This window comes from Archocentrus centrarchus, chromosome 18 (genome assembly GCF_007364275.1).
Source record: "Archocentrus centrarchus isolate MPI-CPG fArcCen1 chromosome 18, fArcCen1, whole genome shotgun sequence".
Taxonomy (NCBI): Eukaryota; Metazoa; Chordata; class Actinopteri; order Cichliformes; family Cichlidae; genus Archocentrus; species Archocentrus centrarchus.
Window position 1 is genome coordinate 11,695,863 of NC_044363.1, and position 21,260 is coordinate 11,717,122.

A 21,260-nucleotide genomic window follows, 5' to 3' on the forward strand; every position below is an offset into this window, starting at 1 on the left:
CAGCTCAGTGTTCTCCATCCTTGGTAAACACTGTAGACAGTAATGCTACTTTTACAAGGTGAGTCATTATTATTAGCTTTTAGACATTCTTTATTAATCCATTGTTAATGACAGCTGGTCAGTTTAGAAAAGTCAATCTTACATTATTATAAAATCACCCCAGCAGGGAAATAAAAAAAATTCTTATAATGTTGGAAAACCTGGAATGATTAAAATACTCGAAGTTTTGCTGCAGGTATTTTTTGATTTAACAAAGTGGGAAAATTACTTTGTTTACTTTGTCATTATTTTACAATCAAAGCACTGCTGCTGTTTCTGCTGTGGTGATGTGATGCAGACATTATTGAACAGCAGTGAACATATGGAGTCAAAATGACATAAAATACAACTGTTGTTTACTTAAAAAACTATGTGATGATTTGGTGACATCATAGATCAACTTTGTGTAAACTGTAAACTGACTTGAAAGTAAACTGACATCAATGTTTTCTGACTGTTAAAGATCACGTCCATTATTATGCAGTGGTTTTTACTGAGTTGGTCCATTTTAAACTGGACAGCATCCAGCCCATTAACTAAATGACTTTGACACCTCTGTGTACATCAGAACTTAGAGATAATGTGCAAAATATAGTGCAGGTTTCCATGAGACTGTATGTGAGTGGATCGTGCTGACCCCTGCACCTCCTTTTGGAGGCACAGCAGCAGGAGCAGGGAGGAGATCAAACTGCAGCTGGAGGATCTGCTGACAGAGGTGGTGGGTCTGCAAACCTTCTTTTTCACCAAGAAAGACCTTGAAGAGATTTAGAACAGATAATTATAGGTTAGGCCAACAAATACAACAACAAGGCTCATATTTTTACTTCATATTCAGTCACTGCTATAACTAAAGGACGCTCCAATCCAACTCTACATTGTGTGTTTTAAAGGAATTTACAATAATAAAATGTTTTTTTTTCTGATGACACTGATGTTTCCACAGTGGGAGCTGCTTGGTTTGAAGATGCATTTGCTCTGGAAATGCTTAAAGTACTAATAAAGTTTAAATATTTTGAAACTTTGCTGATAATGCTGCATTCTTTAGTAGTTTCTGAAAGCCAGACTCTTACTTGTAATGGAGTATTATCCAAGTGTGTTATTAATAATTTTCCATAAATAAAGTGTGCAGTCAGTACTGACAGAGGTCACAGACTGCTGCAGAGAAGCATCCCTCTGTATTTACTGTGACTGGGCTTTGGACACAGAGGCATTCATACACAGTTATTCTGCGTGTGCTCGTTTCATGATTCCTTCAGTGTGATAAAGCTTTGAGTACTTTGACCATTCTTACATCAGTCATATCCTAGTCTGCCTCTACTGATCAGATCCTCCAATGACTCCTACACAGTCAGTTTTAGCTAACTCTTTCAGCTAGCTGACATCAGTTTGCTGGTGAACCATCAGCTGAGTAATCAGCTGTTCCAGTTACAGCCTCCATTCCAGTTGCATTTGATTTTTCACTGGGCTCCAATACGAGCTGCTGATGAAGCAACTGAACAAACAGAAAGAGGTACTTACAGTTAGCATGTGGTGAATCCAGTGAAGTGTCCATCTGAGCCAGCCTTGCATCGGCACAGCCACCGCTACCAGCAGGCTAATGTGACGCTGTTAGACCGAGTAATAAGTCCCAGCGGACCTGAACGCAACCCGCCTGTGAGCCTGACTGAGGGTGAAAAAGCCCTCGATTACGCACAAATCTGTCACAGATTCTGCGGCGGCAGAAGTGTAGCAAAAGTCACGTGTGTAAAAAGAGCCAATTGTAAAGCTTGGCGGCCTGAGGTACGTGTTTTCAGTGACTTGAGAAAAACTTTAAGACTTTGCAACCATTAATATCTGCGCTGCAGATTTCTTTGCACATTTACAAATCTGATTACAGACACACAGATCAAAATACAGATCGCGATACACACACGTGGATCCAGATACAGACAGATCCACTTACGCACACACAAATCTCTACACACGTGGATCCAGATACAGACAGATCTACTTACATACACACAAATCTCTACACACGTGGATCCAGATACAGACAGATCCACTTACGCACACACAAATCTCTACACATGTGGATCCAGTTGACACACAGAACTTTTGCTACAATAATAGCCCCATAGTAAAACAGCTGACTGCTGTTGTTGTGTTTTCAGTGTTAATGTTGAAAAACTGGGGCTGCGTGAGCGCAATCTTGTAATGCTTTATATTCACAAGCATTCTCCTAAATACGTTTCTACTGCAGGTCTATATTTAGTCACTAATCAGGGATTAAAATATCAAAAATATTTTGACGGGGAAGGGGTCCTTCCGGTATGGACGGTCACCAGTGCTAATAGCTGCGCTCGCTAGCAGTATGTCCGGGAGCTGAAGTAGAGAAAGAAATAACAGCTGATTCTCAGCACAGCGAGCACAACACACAAACACGACAGAGAGCGGTGGAGGCGGAAAAAACATGTCAGCGATGATCGCTCAGTGTCAAAGGAAATAACTCCTGATCCTCCACTCCATTCCAGTAGGTGGCGGTAATGCAGCTCTAAGTTGGTTTGGTCAACCACAGACCCACAAGAAGAAGACGACGACCGAAAACTGAATGCACCTAATGTGGGTCGGATCGGATTGCATTTTTTATTTATCCGATCCAGTAATTTAGGCCAGGATCGGATCGATACTGAATATCGGATCGGCGCATCCCTAGTTTGTAGGCACAGTGACTGGAAATAAAATCTTCCCTCAGATGTTAAACCTAAAGTAACGATTCTATTTTGAAAATGTAAGAAGCAGAAAGTACAGATTTATGAAAATGTAGGGAGTAAAAGTAAAAAGTAGTCAGAAAAATAAATACTCAAGAACAGATACCTGAAAATTCTAATGAAGTACAGTAATGAAGTATTTGTACTTTGTTAAATCCCACCTCTGAGCATCAGTTCACAACAACAATCACCTCAATAATTAAAAGTTTCTCTACAGGAATGTGAACACGGGTCCAGTTTTACAGTTTGCTGCCTTATATCATTTACTCTAAGAACAAATACAAAAACTTCTCACATGCTTCTTATGATGCATTGGTAAAATGATGAGAGGGTTACAACTGTGCAAGTTTAAATAGCGTTTGATTGATTTTCTAAAATTAAATTAGAGGGGAAAAAAAGATGCTTTTGCTTCTTTAACTGCATGCTGATCATTTTTGGTTGCATCGTCCCAGATTTCATAACATAAGCGTAGACCATTTATTTTTCATACCTTTTCTTTTCTTTTTAATTTATTGGAGGATTCAGTGAGCCAGCGCTGCAGTGCTGAATTTGACAAATTCTGACAAATTAGATTAAAAAGAGAGAACGGCTCCTCTGTGTTAAATCAAGGTTAAATGAGAATTTTATGCCGACCACCTTCAACAAGGCTGTTGAACATTTTATGACTGAATATAAAACCAGGTCGATCTGCAGCGTTTAAACTGGTGGCTTAGTGTGGAGGACTCATTCACTTTGACTGATTCAGGAGGTTTTAGAAAGTTCCTCCAGGTGAGTGTGAGCTGCAGGCAGGATGTTACTGTCAGGTGGATCCTCCTCATGGTGCAGCAAGTAACTTTACCAGTCTTTCAAAAGTAGGAAAAGCACCAAAGTTCACGTGTTGGTCAAATTTAGTGACTCATATGTGCTCCATTTACAGGCACCAACGAAGCAGCGTTTGAAGAAATGTTGCTGCTCCTGTGCTGTGAAGTTTGAGGGGTTATCTTCTTATAACCTTGATAACGCTCTGACCCATACAGCTTGTTTGGACATTTAACATTGTTACGCAGGACCTCAGGGCATTGGTCCAGCTAAAGTCTTGTTTTATGGTCACCCCCATTAACCCACTTTGTCACGTCTCTGCTTTATTCTTAGTGCTGATTGGTTGTTTTCCAGGATCAGTAAACATCAGGAACTGATGTTACTAGGAAGTAGGAAATCAAAATGTAAACAATAACTAATAGCAAGACAGAACTAAGATGAATGATCAAAACCAAAACAAACTAAGAACATAATAGAACTCAGAACCTACAAGAATAAAACACAAAATGCTGGACACACAGCCCAGGACCACGACATTTATTCACAGTTAACCCAATGGAGTTAACTGAAACCTTTGTATACGAATACAAATATGAATACCTTTATTAGTCCCACAATGGGGAAATTACAGTTAACAGAAATCCAAGAAATACAAACACAGAGACAAACACAAACAGGGGGGGCAGGTGTCTGAGGTCATGCAGCCGTTTTACCGGCGCTACCTTTAGCAGGACAACAGAAAGAGATACATTAGGATAGGTAGGTTCAAAAAAATCATCTAGTACTGTGTTCATTATGAACACCTTACGAGGTTCCAAAAAACACCTCAGCAAAGCAGCAGCACATTTAAAGCCTGGAGAGCACTAGGGTGGGTAGGGGAGGGGCTGCCAGTGGAGACGAGCAGGATGCTGTGATGGCCACACAGCTTCCAGACCAGCAGTTCATGATAATGTTCATGATAAGATGGTACAGTCAGCCTTGGTTGCCAGGATACCAGTTCATACAGGTCACAACACGGGGCGGGGGAGAAGAGCATCTGTTTACAAACATCTCCAGGAGGTGATTTAGATAGACAGCCATCCAAGGCCGTCTGGGAGCCTTGGAAGGAGGCTGTGGCATCTTTGAAAGTGAGCAGTTAATTGAGGCCAATGAAGAAGAATCAATATGAAAAGCTCAAGGAGTCAATCAGATTTCACGTGGATAACACCACCCCATGCCCCCCATTTAGCTAAGTCCCTGCTGATTGTAAAAGTTGTGATCAACTCGGCCAAAATAACAGAAGAAAAACTTTTTGATATGTTTGGTTTTTGAGATCTATCCCCTGATGAACAGAAAGAAGGAAGTTTTTTATGATTCCTATCAAACATTGATCAAATTTTTGTGGGGCTGAATGTGTTTAAAGCCTCATGAAACTTTGCACAAACATACTGAAAATGAACAATCTGTGTGTGTCTCTGTGGACTTTGTATGTTCTCCCTGTGCCTGTGTGGGTCTCCTCTGGGTACTCCGGCTTCCTCCCTGAGACCACGAATTAGACAAGTGGTCGAGAAAATGGATTAAATGGATTCTGAAGTGGAGCAGAAGTAGCAAAAAATGAAATAAAGTAAGTGCCACAAAATAATACTTAACTGTCCTCACCTGCTGCTTCCTATTAATCATCAGCTTCAGTATTGATAGTAAAGTGCTGACACTCTTTCTACTGGAGTCTTGTTTACCTTCCTCTGTCTGCCTCTAACACTATACTTTGTTTACTGCCTCACACACTAACTACAACACCTGCCTCACCCCATCACCTTTGTTGGTGTTTGAGAAAAAGAAACAATTGAAGTTACCATGAACTTAAATGCAATAAAAGCATCACATCAGTGACTGTTTTATCTGTATGTTTAGGATTATTATCCTCCTGCTTTGACTAAAACTGAAGGACTGTTTGTTAACTTCTATGAGAAGTTTTCTAAAGTGAAGTTTATTTATATAGAAGGGTTAGCAAGCTCAGAAGTTCAGGTGAGCAGTAAATAAAAAGGGTTAAACACACAGTATCGCTCTCAGAGAGCTCCTCTTCCTGGAATGAAGCACAACTCCTCCCTCTTCACCTCCTCCCTGTTTCCTCGTTCCCTCCCCTTCAGATCTGCAGTTTGAAGATGGGTGTAACCAACATGTGGTGACGTGTCAGAGCTGACAGGCTCCATTCACTGTAGAAACACATGCTGTTGAGATCAGAGCTCAGACTAGTTTCAGTTATAAGGAAGAGAAACTCACACAGTCACTGACACTGAGAGGAGAAATGGCGCAGAAAGGAGTTCAGCTGGACCGAGAAACCTTCTCTTGTTCCATCTGTTTGGATCTACTGAAGGATCCGGTGACTATTTGACCTTATATGAATGATCTGGAAGCTCAGGGATTCGTGGAATCACTGTACTTCAAAGGACAGAGCTCAAAAGTCCAATGGCAGCAACTCTGCACGTGAAAGTGAAAGAAAAGTAACTTGAGTTTGATACAACTGTGACGCTTTTGTTTGCTGTGGAGGAAACTTTTCAGTCATTCACTGCTACTGAGAGGAGAAATGGCTCAGAGAGGAAATCAGCTGAATTCAGAGAAATTCTCTTGTTCCATCTGTTTGGATCTACTGAAGTATCCGGTGGCTCTTCCCTGTGGACACAGTTACTGTATGAACTGTATTAAATGTTTCTGGGATGAAGAGGAGGAGAAGAAGAAAATCCACAGCTGCCCTCAGTGCAGGAAGACTTTCATACCGAGGCCTGTCCTGGAGAAAAACATCATGTTAGCAGAGTTGGTGGAAGAGCTGAAGAAGACTGGACTCCAAGCTGCTCCAGCTGATCACTGCTATGCTGGACCTGAAGATGTGGCCTGTGATGTCTGCACTGGGAAGAAGCTGAAAGCCATCAAGTCCTGTTTAGTCTGTCTGTCCTCTTACTGTGAGAAACATCTTCAGCCTCATTATGATTCAGCTCCATTAAAGAAACACAAGCTGGTGGCCCCCTCCAAGAAGCTCCAGGAGAACATCTGCTCTCGTCACGATGAGGTGATGAAGATTTTCTGTCGTACTGATCAGCAGAGTATCTGTTATCTCTGCACAATGGATGAACATAAAGGCCATGAAACAGTCCCAGCTGCAGCAGAAAGGACTGAGAAGCAGAAGGAGCTCGAGGTGAGACGACTAAACATCCAGCAGAGAATCCAGGACCGAGAGAAAGATGTGAAGCTGCTTCAACAGGAGGTGGAGGCCATCAATGGCTCCGCTGATAAAGCAGTGGAGGACAGTGAGAAGATGTTGACTGAGCTGATCCGTCTGATCCAGAAAAGAAGCTCTGATGTGAAGCAGCAGGTCAGATCCCAGCAGGAAACTGAAGTGAGTCGAGTCAAAGAGCTTCAGGAGAAGCTGGAGCAGGAGATCGCTGAGCTGAAGAGGAAAGACGTCGAGCTGGAGCAGCTCTCACACACAGAGGATCACAACCAGTTTCTACACAACTACCCCTCACTGTCAGCACTCAGTGAGTCTACACACTCATCCAGCATCAATATTGGTCCTCTGAGGTACTTTGAGGATGTGACAGCAGCTGTGTCAGAGACCAGAGATAAACTACAGGACATCCTGAGAGAGGAATGGACAAACATCTCACTGACAGTCACTGAAGAGGATGTTTTACTGTCACCATCAGAGCCAAAGACCAGAGCTGGATTCTTAAAATATTCATGTGAAATCACACTGGATCCAAACACAGCAAACAGAAAGCTGTTATTATCTGAGGGGAACAGAAAAGTAACAAGAATGAAACAACAACAGTCTTATTCTTATCATCCAGACAGATTTACTCTATGTTATCAGGTCCTGAGTAGAGAGAGTCTGACTGGACGTTGTTACTGGGAGGTGGAGTGGAGAGGGGGAGGAGTTTATGTAGCAGTCACATACAAGAATATCAGCAGAGCAGGGCTTACATATGACTGTGGGTTTGGATGGAATGATAAATCTTGGGCATTATGTTGTAACACAAACAATTTTCAGTTTTGGCACAACAAGGTCCAAACTGTCCTCTCAGGTCCTCGGTCCTCCAGAGTAGGAGTGTACCTGGATCACAGAGCAGGTATTCTGTCTTTCTACAGCGTCTCTGAAACCATGACTCTCCTCCACAGAGTCCAGACCACATTCACTCAGCCGCTCTATGCTGGACTTTATCTTTGTGGAGATGGAGACACTGCAGAGTTGATTAAAGTCAGATAGACAGAGAAGATAGGTTCATGTTGATCCTGACCATTATATGTACTTGTGTAGTTTTCTAAATGAGGCTTTACATTTTAGAAGCTGAGAAGTTCAGTGGTCCATTGATGTCTGAAAATAATATTGCACTGATTCAAACTGTACTTACATTTATATACCTTACATCAATATAAATCTGGATCTGTTCTTATGGCTGATAATCATGTGAGTTTAAATTATACTACTCTTCATATTCAGCATGTTTTCAGTCTTGAATCAGTCTGGTTAGTGGTTTTATTCTGTAGTTGCTGTAGTGGGTTGTCAAATGCAAAGAATCCATTGGAGCTGCAGTGATTCATCAGTTAGTCAATGATTAGAGAATTGATTGTTTTATCATTATTTTAGTCATATTTAAAACTGCTTCCAGTTTCTGAAATGTGAAGATTGTTGATTTTCTTGATCATATATGAAAGTAAACTTGATGACTTTGAGGTTTGAACTTTGAAAATGGAACAAAAATTTGAATCTTTGAGCTGTTTGAGATTATAATGAACATTTTAACTATGATCTGATGCTTATACTAAAAATCAATGATTGATCTAGAGTGATGTTATTTAATGCCATTTTTCAGATGAAAAGTTTGATCACAGAGTATCATTTACACATTAAAATCTAAAAACTAAATGATACAGTATGTTATGGAGGAGAGACATGTTTATTTGCCCTGAGCTGTGTCTGGCAGGCAGAGCGTCTCCAAACTCCACCAATCTAATGGTTCTGTTTTGGTTTATCTGCTGGATGTTTCTGGAAGTTTAATGTCCTTTAAATAGTTTCATCTGTTTCTGTTCAGCAGCCGCTCATTCAGTCAGAGTGGGTGGAGTTTGAACAGTTTCTTCACCTGCTGTAAACGACTCATGTCTGATCTGCTTCAATTAAACTAAATGTTAAAAAGAAATAAAGTAAAAACTGTAAGAATGAGTGAAATGTGAAAAGTTTTATTTGGATTAAAAATGTGAATGTTTGGCTCTACATGAAAATGTCTGTTACACTCTGACATGAGTACGACTCTCTTTTGACATGGAAATATGAGTTTCTGATTTTGTGTTGTTTGAAATGAGGAAACATACTGAGGAAAATGTGCAGCAAACATGTGACAGAATTATACACTGGAAAAAGCTCATTAGAAAAGGACCAAACAGTTTATCTTACAAAGAACTGACCAGAACATCCTAAAACTGACAAACTGGACTTCAGCTGAGCATCAGAGGAATCTCTACCTGTGCTCAGAAAGTCGACCAAACAGCAGTTTGAAGAACAGCAGAATTTGGGAGCTCTGCAGGATGTATTGTATTGCAGCTCAACATTTGTCTGAAAGCTTTAGTTACTCGTAGTATAGTGTTAGTATATGGAAAAAAAATAAATAAATCACACAATGTGAACATTTTACATAATCGTGATAAAAATGAAGAGTAAACTGATGTAAGTCTTCCATTATTAGCTGAGAAAATCTCTTAATATGATGGAAAAGATCTCAGAGCTGTAAACACTGAATTTTGGATAAATGGGTCTAACAGGACAGAGATGCTACAAACACAACATATAAAATATGATTTCATTATGCACATTAACTTACCTCAAAGTATATAAGCGGTGTTGAACTACTGTGGCCTTACCGCAGTACTCTGTTTGGCTCCTGTGAATAAACTGCCTTTTTTTGAGCTCAACAAGTGAACTGTCTGCTCGTTTCTTCCTAAAATGTTAGAGAGAAACGAGCAGACAGAGTCAAAGCAGAGCCGCAAAATAACCAAACTAACATCAGCTCTGATTAATCCTGATGTTTGTATGTTAAATGGGACATTCAGCTTCGAGTATTTTAGGAATTTCTCCACTGATTAATCGGATAAGAGATACTTTTGTCTTACTAATGAGCAATAATAAATAACCAAAGGAGGAAAAAAATTGGTCTTTTTAAATGAACTGCTCATTGGTTTCAAGTTTAGAAACTTGAGTGTTTTTAATAGTTTAGAATGAGATGGTTTAGTTAAAAAAAAAACCCTTTCATTGTGTTTATCTGCTATATTAAATTATATTTTTTAAAGAAAAAAATTTTTTTAATGAAAAAATGCAGGATGAGGTAGGTGTGAGGTAGCTAGTGAACGAGTTTGTGTGTGTGTGTGTGTGTGTGAGCCTTTAAAGTAGCATGTGGTAACTGCAATGAAGGAAAGTGAGTATATCAGCATTCTTAGAGGTTTGCCTGCGTGTAATTAATAGCTGAAGAAGCTGCACTTTTTGTGCAACTTAAAATGTGATAACTTTCTTATTTATTGTTCTACAAAGCTGATCTTGTTCTCCTTGAAAAGCTCTTTTTTTCGGGAGCTTTCCAGTGGTTCCACTTTCATAATAATTCATTGATTTGTAATTTTATCTATTTATTTATTTTTGTCTCACACCTACTTTAAGTGCTGGTAGAATCATATATATATATATATATACATATATATATATATATGTCCCACCCCTAATATATATCTATATTAGGGGTGGGACTCGATTAAAAAAATTAATGGAATTAATTAGAAGCTTTATAATTAATTAATCGAAATTAATCGCACTTTAATATTTAACATGATAAATATTAATTTAAGTTTGGCTGATGAATGAATCAATATACATAAGCTTAAACTTCAAAATCTTGTTTATTTTCCCACCAGTCTACTACACAGACCAATGAAGGGTGGAAGTGCTCTTGTGATAAGCAAACTCCTGAAATTAAAGTTAAGCATCATAACTGGATAGTTTTATTCAACATTAATGTCTCACTTAATATAGTTGAATATTAATCATTCACTCAGCTGTATTCCTTGATGTTGTTATGCTTGTTTTAACGCCTTATTTTGAAGACTTAAAATTAAACCACAAAAAGGAGCAAACGTTCGTTCTCCGTTTAACCAGCTGCTTTTACACAGCTGTGCTTCCCACTCATGGTTGCTAGGCGACATCAGCTACACAGAGGTGAGGGCAGGTCATACTGATATGAAGGCTAGCCGCTCACTTCCGGCCTTTTCGGTCTTCGTGGGCTGCGAAGGACGTGGGCCGGGTCCTTTGTCATGGACAGCTGTGTTTTACATATACAACAGTCTCACTGTGGATGGTTGGGTGTGACATGAGTGCAGTGAAACCTGTTTCACAAGTTTCTGCTCTGCATTAAAGAAACTTGAGGAACATGTAAGCTGCTGGGCTAAAATGTCCTTTAGCTGGATGAGCTGAGTGAGTCTATGAAAGTCAGCATGACAGTACTAACACAGCCACAGGCATCATCTGGCAAGTGTAAGCAAAACCGCAGTAGCTGAAGTGAAAGAGGTCTCGGCACACTTTGGGGTCGAGGTGTTTTCCTTCTGTCCTTTACTCATCCACTGAAGAGAAGTTCAGTAGTTTCCATAAACTGAAGTTTGACATTAAGGCCACACTGACTTTGTGTGTCTTTAAGTTCTGTGTCAGATCCAGGAAGTCTGTAGAGCCTCTGATGGATCACTGCAGAAACATCGCTGCATGTCTCGATCTGTTTAAAACATTGAAGGTTTGTCTTAAAGATTGTTGTGTTATTTTATTGCATATTTCATATTGTTTTAGGGACAGTTATTTTTAAACTTTATTTTCATCCATGTACTGATGAAGGGGAGGTGGAGACCAATAACTTCTTTTCACAGGGATGTCTGTAAAATATCAAAATGATGCATTAGTCTTAAAGCCATTTCAGTTTCACCACAGAGAGGATCAGCAGTCAGCACATTTCTTTCTTAGCTCTGTTGGTGAAACAGTAAAGAAATGAGGTGATTACTGTAATCACATTATATTTTTCAGTAACACATTTCAATAATCACATTATAGTTACAATTATGTTGTTTCTTGCATTACAAAGGTTCTTCATTTATCTGCAAAGGAAAAAAACAGAAAACACACTTTTTTCTTCCTGTGCTACAATCAGCTGATTTCAGTTGATGTGCAGGAGGAGCATAAACGTGGGGCAGTCTACAACAGACATGTGGACATTACTTTTACTTTTGTTGCACAAGAAAACAAGTGTTCAACAGAGAAGTGCAAACTTTGACTCTTTGCAAGCATCTGCACAGACAGCATGCTCACAGAGTTTAGCTCAGGGTGATGTTAAAGCTGAGTACAGACGCTGAACCGCTCTGCCTGCCAGACGCAGCTCAGGGCAAATAAACATGTCTCTCCTCCACTACATACAGGTCTGTATCATTTAGTTGTTAAATTTAAGTGTATAAATGATCAAGTGTGATCAAACTTTTCATCAGAAAAATGACATTAAATCAAATTGACTGGTGACTGCTGGGATCCTACCAGAAGGCAGCCATCTTGTGGAATTACTGGACCTTCTTCATGGCTCAATAAAAAACCTTTATATAGGTGTACTCCAGCAGATGAGGCCATTTCTGCTGTTAATAAAACTGTACCAGGACTTTTCATTTATCACAACACCCCAGGATGAAAGGTGTATGAGTCAGCCTTTTTGTGCAACATGTCGAAGGATCTTGATGCATTAAATCTGAAGCTTCAGGAATGTGATTGTGTAATGTTTGACATTCATGATGCAGTGAAAGAATTCAGTCAAACTGAACACACTGAGTACACTGAGGTTTCACTGCATTTTGCTGACTTTGAAGTGTAGAAATTCACACAGTTCACCAAATTCATTCCTGACACAATCCCCCAAAATCTGCTGCTGCTCGAATGCTCTGCGTGTCTGGTAGTACATACCTGTGTGTGCAGCTTTTCTCTGTGATGAAGATGAACAAAACCACACAAAGAAGTCGTCTCGCTGATGTGCACCTCCACTCCATCCTTAGAGCTTCTGCAGCTCAGAGCCCAACCCCAAACATAAATGAACCAGCTTGGAGAAATGAAATAAGAAAGAAAACTAAACAGCTTTTTGATTCTTGTTTCTGGAGTTTTTGATATCATGTCACAGTTTTTATCTGAAAAATCATTTTGCCTGATGTTATTTTTGAAGAAAATATGATTTAATTTAATTTAGATTGAGTCCTGGTCTCTGTTCCTTGTGCTGTAGTTTAATTCCTCCTTCAGTGTTCCTTCCTTTTGTGTTTAGTTATCTATGTTGTGTTCTTGTTCCTGTAGTGTAGGTGTTGTAGTCCCTTCTTCCTTGTGTTTTATCAAATCTGTATTTCTGTTTCCATGTCTACTTCCTGTTTAACTTTGGCAGGAGTCTCTCTCAAAGCACACTTTTTATTGTGTGCTTTGTATTCAGTTTTACTCCCCTGGTCTTGTTCAGTTGTGCTCCCTGGTGTGTCCTATCTCCCTGCTTACCTTGTGTGTGTATATTGTCTGTGTCCTCCTGTTCTTTGTCACACTGTCTCAAGAATCAAGAATCAAGAATCAAGAATCAAGAATGCCTTTTATTAGTCCCACAAATGGGGAAATTGCAGTTAACAGAACATCCATCCAAAACAAAAACATAACACAGACAGGGGGGGGACAGATGTCTGAGGTCATGCAACCGTTTCACAACGGCGCTACCTTTAGCAGAGAGACAGAAAGAGATACATTGGGATAGTTAGGTTCAAAAAAATCATCTCATACTGTGTTCATAAAGAACACCTTACGAGGTTCCAAAAAACACCTCAGCAAAAAGCATATTGCACATATAAAGCCGGGATAGCAGTATGGTGGGTAGGGTCAGGGTCAGGAGGGGACGCAGACGGAGACGAGAGGGTGGGGGCATTGTGGAGCCCAGATGCCAGCTCCCAGGCAAACAGTTTGCTGATAGTGATGGAAGTTCATCAGCAGCCTTGGTACACCAGATCCAGCTTCACAAATCACAGAGAGGGCTGAGGGGGATAGCAGCCTTCACACATAGCTCTGGAGAGATATGATTGCCAGCCAAGGCCGGCTAGGGAGCCGAATTCTGATAATGCAGGTGTTGTTTTGGAACAGGCTGCTTGTTTTTTCAACAGCCTTCAGTCTCACTGGGAAACCATTCAATAAATCCAATAATCCAAATTCATTAGTTACCGTCCTCACTGAGCAGAACCGTACCTTATCTCCAGATCGAACCCCTCTCACCTGCTACTCCCCAAGTCTACGGCTCAGGTTCATCAGGCTTTGAGTCTGAGTCTGTACCATTCTGGTCAGCCCATCCACCTGGGTCGGCAGCCTCTGCAGATGTCGAACTGCCGTCCAGGTTTTCTTGATTTCACGGTAAATCAGGTATCCTCCAAGCCCAAACAGAAAAGATACCGCTACCAGATAGCCAAATATGTAAGCGTCTTCCACGTCTTCCACCTCTAGGGCCGAGAAGCACACAGGTCTCCACGAGCTCCAAGAGTCGATGACGTATCCAACCGGGTCTGTTCCACTCGGACACGCAGGCTCCCCTTTCCCAGATCTCATAGTGGAAAAAATTCGATCCATGGTCTTGAAGGCCCAGTTTGCCAAATCCATATTGCTCTCAATCTTATTCTTATTCGAACAGTGTGCAAGAGACGCTCTCACAGCAAGCAGCAAGCAGGAAAGATAGGGAGGGCAGGGAGAGAGATAGAATGCGACCGTCCCCGTCAGAGGCTGGAGCAACTAAGATAATGTGCTTCCTGGTTCAGAGTTTCCCTGTGTATTTTTAGTTGTAGACTTATTTGCTCCAGTTGAGCTTTCGGTGTTTCCTTGTACATGATGTGCACCCAGCAACAAGCTGCATATTTCTGACTTCATGTGTTTTCCATCCTGAGTCCTGTGTTTGGGTCATTATCCTGCCTGCCACACTGCAGAATCCTGACACGTATTTGTCAGGGTTGTTCAATATTGACAATATTTAGTGGATGGGACATGCTAGCTGGGCATATCTTGGCTTTATTCATTTGTGCATGTTCATACATAACTGTGAATTTGTGATCTTTGGTGGTTTAATCCAATTGGGTTGCTCACTGTTCCTGTGGTGACAGCATTTTGCTGTTTTCACACTGTGGATAGACTAATAGCAATTCTGTATGCTGAATAATTATTATTTAATATTACAAATGGTTTATTTACTAATCTGTAATTAGGTGGATTTGCATAGTTATGCAAAAATATAGATCTTTTGGATAAAAAAGCATGTCCAACATTTCCAAAAGCAGGTCAAACACTCTAAATCATATTTCCTACAAAGCCTATGCCCTCTAGATTGAATATGACATGCACTGATGCTTGTCCCACTTTCCTCAATGTCATGAATATGACATAGTTTTACAATGTGTATCATACTGAAATACATTATTTGGGTTTGTGTACATGGACTGAAAAACAATGGCACCCACAAAGGAACAAAAGTTTCCTCTGTGACCCTGAAGAAGAGTTTCTGTTCAGGAGACTTAGTCATCATTGCTGATGCCACAGCTCCAAGAGGATCCTGGGTGATGAGCAGAGTTTTGAGCACTACATCAGACTCCAAAGGGTTGGTCCACTCTCTGAGAGCCCAAAACAAAACCAGTATATTGGAGAGACTTGTAACCAAGCTTTACATAAGTAGGTCAAGTGGGATGGGTCAGAGGGGCATCAGGACACATGAGAGAGGCTGCAGACTAACACCTTCATGTCTGTAAGTTTGCTGCATTATGGTGAATAAACCGTCCCAAATGCCCTTTATGGAATGGACTTTTTCTTGTTGTTTGACCTGTGTAAGATGCAGTCCTAGAGATGCCTCAATGGCCATTAGTTTTGTTTTTAGTGTGGACAAATAGCCACTAGACTGATGTTGATGTTGGTATCGGATCAATAATAACTTAATAGGATCAATATTTTAATTTGTGTCTCTCCTCTAAGTTCAGTCCGCTGGTCCATCTTCATCAAACAGCTGTGTTTGCACAGGTAATATCACTGATTGTGTTCCTAACATCCTTCTTTCAGCATTTCTCTTTCAGTGGATCAACTTCATGCACCAGGATGGCCGAGTGGTTAAGGCGTTGGACTTAAGATCCAATGGACATCAGTCCCCGTGGGTTCGAACCCCACTCCTGGTAAGATGAAAGTTTCCCCTGTAACACCTGGATGTCCTCTGTGGCTGTTGGTATAGCCACCATTAGAATGAATCATCCATCAATAGAAGTCTGATTCAGTTTCAATGCAGTTAATTTGTCACAAAGGAAAAGAATCTGGACTGTTTTCCTTCATACAAGGTATAAAAACAGTGAAATTCTTTGACTGCTCTTAAACAAAAGCATAAAGATGAAAGATAAAAATACAATAGTTTACAAGTATAATCAAAATATACTCTGAACTAGTATATGGGGATAAAATGAAAGTAGAATAACTAAAATATTGGCAAAATATAGTATAAAATATAACAGACACTTGTCTTTTGTTTCCTTTTTATTTGTAGGTTAAATTAGGGACATTCAGCACTGGTTTGTTTGTTGTTTTGGCACTGCTCACCTCTGAAGCAAATAAACTACTGCATACTATTTACCACAATACTGTTGCTGACTTTTCCTGAGTGTGGTTGGAGTGGGGAGTAACACTCCATGTTATGCCCTGTTTTCCCCTAGACTTGGGACATAACACAATATATACATTAACAATAAAACAGTACAGTGCAAATAGCATGACACCCTGACAGTAGTGATGTGTCTTTCTGTGTCAAGTACTGCAGAAAGATTTTTATCTTATAGATGCTTCATAATAAGATATGCACATTGTAACAAACTGATCAATAATTAAGTAACACATTTACACCCCGTCTCCCCAAAAGAGTTTGTTCAGTTTTCCAAAGAAGTGCACACACCAGAGTGAACACAAGGCCGAGAATCGAGCTCACACACCTGAGCCAAACTGTGCCTGGATCCTGGAGTCTACATCCAAATTAAAATGTGAATAAATTGATGCCAATTCATTTTTCAAACAAACATAAAATATAGCAGCAGTGAAGAAGATGCTGTCATAGTTTAGCATGAAGTTTGTCTACACAGAGAAGAGCTAAGAGGCAGAGCGTTACAGAGACGGTGAGCTCAGGTGGAGGGAAAGTAAACATTTTCTAGTGTCCAAAACTGCAGCGCTTGTTCCTGTGATCACCATGAAAACCTTTACTGGGGAAAAGCTGGAGGGAATCCTTCATCCAAGCACATTCAACAAGCTCCAACATGAGGAACAGAGAACTTTTTAGCTGCTCCAATGAACACCGTTTTTTTTCACACAGCCAACAATCTGCAGGAAAGCTAAAATATTACACTAAAATATGAGCTTTTAACTTAGTCTGACATGTTTTAATGATGCAGGCTGGTCTCTCTTCTTGAGGGACTGGTAGAAAAATTTTAAATAGCTATTTTAGTTCATGTTCAAATCATTTAGTCATCAACGTGGGATTGTGGCTGTTTTCAGTGGTAGAAAAGCACTCAGGTCCTTCAAGTCAAAAGTATAAAGGCCTTTGAAAAGTTGTAAATTCAGTGTGTCTAAGTATCAGCAACAAAATTGACTTGAAAATAAATGTGAAGCAAAGTAACTCCTGTGAGTATTTTTCTCAGTGATGTGAGATAAATGGTGTTTTTGGAAGAATATTACTGTTATATGTGTATCTGTTGTATATTACTGCCGTAGATGTTTAAATGCATTATATATTTTTAGGTAAGTTAATCTACGTCATGAAAGCATATTTTCTAAATATGTTGTGTTTGTAGAATCTCTGTCCTGTTAGACTCATTTATCCAAAAATCTGCCTGTTTACAGCTCTGAGATCATTTCCATTATATTACGAGATTTATGATGTGGCAGGATTTACTCAGCCAATAAAGGAAGATTTACATCAGTTTAAGCTCTCTTTTATTTATCACGAACATGCAAAATTATCAGCACCTGTAATCTGATAATTTTGTTTTCTATATACTAACTCTATACTATGAGTAACTAAAACTTTCAGACAAATTTAGAGCTGCAATACATTAAAAGAATTATATTTGTCTCCTTCATATTTAATATATTCATATATTCACTTTAAAAGAACAATATGTGTCTGAGATGAAACAAGTAGAATTGGAATTAAAACCCAAACAGCTCCCAAATTCTGCTGTTCTTCAAACTGGTGTTTGGTCGACTTTCTGAGCACAGGTAGAGATTCCTCTGATGCTCGACTGAAGTCCAGTTTGTCAATTTCAGGATGTTCTGGTTGATTCTTTAAAACTGTTTGGTCCTTTTCTAATGAGCTTTTTCCAGTGTATAATTCTGTCACATGTTTGCTGCACATTTTCCTCAGTATGTTTCCTCATTTCAAACACCACAAAATCAGAAGCTCATATTTCCAGAGAGTCGTTCTCGTGTGAGAGTGTAACAGATGTTTTTCATGTAGAGCCAAACGTTCACAATTTTAATCCAAATAAAACTTTTCACATTTCACTCATTCTTACAGTTTTTACTTTATTTCTTTTTAACATTTAGTTTAATTGAAGCAGATCAGACATGAGTCGTTTACAGCAGGTGAAGAAACTGTTCAAACTCCACCCACTCTGACTGAATGAGCGGCTGCTGAACAGAAACAGATGAAACTGTTTAAAGGACATTAAACTTCCAGAAACATCCAGCAGATAAACCAAAACAGAACCATTAGATTGGTGGAGTTTGGAGATGCTCTGCCTGCCAGACACAGCTCAGGGCAAATAAACATGTCTCTCCTCCACAAAACATACAGGCCTGTACCATTTAGTTTTTAGATTTAAATGTATAAATGATTGACTGTGATCAAACTTTTCATCTGAAAAATGACATCACTCTAGATCAATCATTGGTTTATACAATAAGCATCAGATCATAGTTAAAATGTCCATTATAATCTCAAACAGCTCAAAGATTCAAATTTTTGTTCCAAGTTCAAACCTCAAAGACATTAAGTTTACTTTCATATATGATCAAGAAAATCAACAATCTTCACATTTCAGAAACTGGAAGCAGTTTTAAATATGATTAAAATAATGATAAAACAATCAGTTCTCTAATCATCGACTAACTGATGAATCACTGCAGCTCCAATGGATTCTTTGCATTTGACAACCCACTACAGCAACTACAGAATAAAACCACTAACCAGACTGATTCAAGACTGAAAACATGCTGAATATGAAGAGTAGTATAATTGAAACTCACATGATTATCAGCCATAAGAACAGATCCAGATTTATATTGATGTAAGGTATATAAATGTAAGTACAGTTTGAATCAGTGCAATATTATTTTCAGACATCAATGGACCACTGAACTTCTCAGCTTCTAAAATGTAAAGCCTCATTTAGAAACTACACAAGTACATATAATGGTCAGGATCAACATGAACCTATCTTCTCTGTCTATCTGACTTTAATCAACTCTGCAGTGTCTCCATCAGTGAAACCAAGCCGAAGTCCAGCATAGAGCGGCTGAGTGAATGTGGTCTGGACTCTGTGGAGGAGAGTCATGGTTTCAGAGACGCTGTAGAAAGACAGAATACCTGCTCTGTGATCCAGGTACACTCCTACTCTGGAGGACTGAGGACCTGAGAGGACAGTTTGGACATCGTTGTGCCAAAATTGAAAACTGTTTCTGTCACAATATAATGCCCAAGATTTATCATTCCATCCAAGTCCACATTCATTGAGGCGCCCTGCTCTGCTGATATTCTTGTATGCGACTGCTACACAAACTCCTCTCCCTCTCCACTCCACCTCCCAGTAACAACGTCCAGTCAGACTCTCTCTACTCAGGACCTGACACCATACAGTGAATCTGTCTGAATGATGAGAATAAGACTGTTGTTGTTTCATTAATGTTGCTTTTCTGTTCCCCTCAGATAATAACAGATATGTGTGTGCTGTGTTTGGATCCAGTGTGATTTCATGTGAATATTTTAAGAATCCAGCTCTGGTCTTTGGCTCTGATGGTGACAGTAAAACATCCTCTTCAGTGACTGTCAGTGAGATGTTTGTCCATTCCTCTCTCAGGATGTCCTGTAGTTTATCTCTGGTCTCTGACACAGCTGCTGTCACATCCTCAAAGTACCTCAGAGGACCAATATTGATGCTGGATGAGTGTGTAGACTCACTGAGTGCTGACAGTGAGGGGTAGTTGTGTAGAAACTGGTTGTGATCCTCTGTGTGTGAGAGCTGCTCCAGCTCGGCGTCTTTCCTCTTCAGCTCAGCGATCTCCTGCTCCAGCTTCTCCTGAAGCTCTTTGACTCGACTCACTTCAGTTTCCTGCTGGGATCTGACCTGCTGCTTCACATCAGAGCTTCTTTTCTGGATCAGACGGATCAGCTCAGTCAACATCTTCTCACTGTCCTCCACTGCTTTATCAGCGGAGCCATTGATGGCCTCCACCTCCTGTTGAAGCAGCTTCACATCTTTCTCTCGGTCCTGGATTCTCTGCTGGATGTTTAGTCGTCTCACCTCGAGCTCCTTCTGCTTCTCAGTCCTTTCTGCTGCAGCTGGGACTGTTTCATGGCCTTTATGGCTTTATGGTTTCATGGCTCTCACAGTAAGAGGCTGGACAAGATAAACAGGACTTGATGGCTTTCAGCTTCCTCCCAGTGCAGACATCACAGGCCACATCTTCAGGTCCAGCATAGCAGTGATCAGCTGGAGCAGCATGGAGTCCAGTCTTCTTCAGCTCCTCCACTAACTCAGCTAACATGATGTTTTTCTCCAGGACAGGCCTCGGTGTGAAAGTCTTCCTGCACTGAGGGCAGCTGTGGATTTTCTTTTTCTCCTCCTCTTCATCCCAGAAGCTTTTAATACAGTTCATGCAGTAGCTGTGTCCACAGGGAAGAGCCACCGGTTCCTTCAGTAGATCCAAACAGATGGAACAAGAGAATTTCTCTGAATTCAGCTGATTTCCTCTCTGAGCCATTTCTCCTCTCAGCAGCAGTGAAAGACTGAAAAGTTTCCTCCACAGCAAACAAAAGCGTCACAGTTGCATCAAACTCAAGTTCCTTTTTTTTTTCACTTTAACATGCAGAGTTGCTGCGGTTGGAATTTTGCAGTGTGTTCTTTGACGTTCAGTGATTACATCAATCCCTGAGCTGGCAGATCTTTCATATCAGGTCAAATGTTCACTGGATCCTTCAGTAGATCCAAACAGATGGAACAAGAGAAGGTTTCTCAGTCCAGCTGAACTCCTTTCTGTGCCATTTCTCCTCTCAGTGTCAGTGACTGTGTGAGTTTCTCTTCCTTATAAGTAAAACTAGTCTGAGCTCTGATCTCAGCAGCATGTGTTTCTGCAGTGAATGGAGCCTGTCAGCTCTGACACAGCACCACATGTTGGTTACACCCATCTTCAAACTGCAGATCTGAAGGGGAGGGAAACAGAGAGGAGGTGCTGTGTTTAAGAGCAGGAAGAAGAAACAGGATTATCAGGCTGTGCTTCATTCCAGGAAGAGGAGCGCTCTGAGAGCGATACTGTGTGTTTAACCCTTTTTGGCCTCACTGTCACTTTCAATG

At 40.2% G+C, this 21,260-nt stretch overlaps 2 protein-coding genes and 1 non-coding gene across 3 annotated transcripts; 2 read left to right on the plus strand and 1 right to left on the minus strand.

Annotated features, from left to right (window-relative positions):
- The first annotated feature begins 5,783 nt into the window (after positions 1–5,783).
- LOC115796886 (tripartite motif-containing protein 16-like) lies at positions 5,784–8,670 on the plus strand. Its single transcript, XM_030753362.1, has one exon. It carries the CDS (start codon positions 6,148–6,150, stop codon positions 7,822–7,824), a length of 1,677 nt encoding a protein of 558 aa, XP_030609222.1. The 5' UTR covers positions 5,784–6,147; the 3' UTR covers positions 7,825–8,670.
- A 7,077-nt stretch (positions 8,671–15,747) lies between these two features.
- On the plus strand, positions 15,748–15,830 carry trnal-uaa (transfer RNA leucine (anticodon UAA)). Its single transcript has one exon. It is a non-coding gene; the product is annotated as a tRNA-Leu (tRNA).
- Positions 15,831–18,222: 2,392 nt separating this feature from the next.
- LOC115796897 (tripartite motif-containing protein 16-like protein) lies at positions 18,223–20,969 on the minus strand. Its single transcript, XM_030753380.1, has 2 exons — positions 20,342–20,969; positions 18,223–20,274 (listed from the first exon to the last, which is right to left on the minus strand). The coding sequence occupies exons 1-2, from the start codon at positions 20,668–20,670 to the stop codon at positions 19,137–19,139; spliced, it is 1,467 nt and encodes a 488-aa protein (XP_030609240.1). The 5' UTR covers positions 20,671–20,969; the 3' UTR covers positions 18,223–19,136.
- Positions 20,970–21,260: the final 291 nt, after the last annotated feature.

Excerpts from the sequence above, each read along its gene's own strand:
- LOC115796897 (XM_030753380.1), bottom strand. The coding sequence starts at position 20,670 with ATGGCTCAGAGAGGAAATCAGCTGAATTCAGAGAAATTCTCTTGTTCC. Across the intron at positions 20,275-20,341 it reads GATGTCTGCACTGGGAGGAA|CCATAAAGGCCATGAAACAG; the intron begins GCTGAAAGCCAT and ends GAAACCATAAAG.
- LOC115796886 (XM_030753362.1), top strand. The coding sequence starts at position 6,148 with ATGGCTCAGAGAGGAAATCAGCTGAATTCAGAGAAATTCTCTTGTTCC.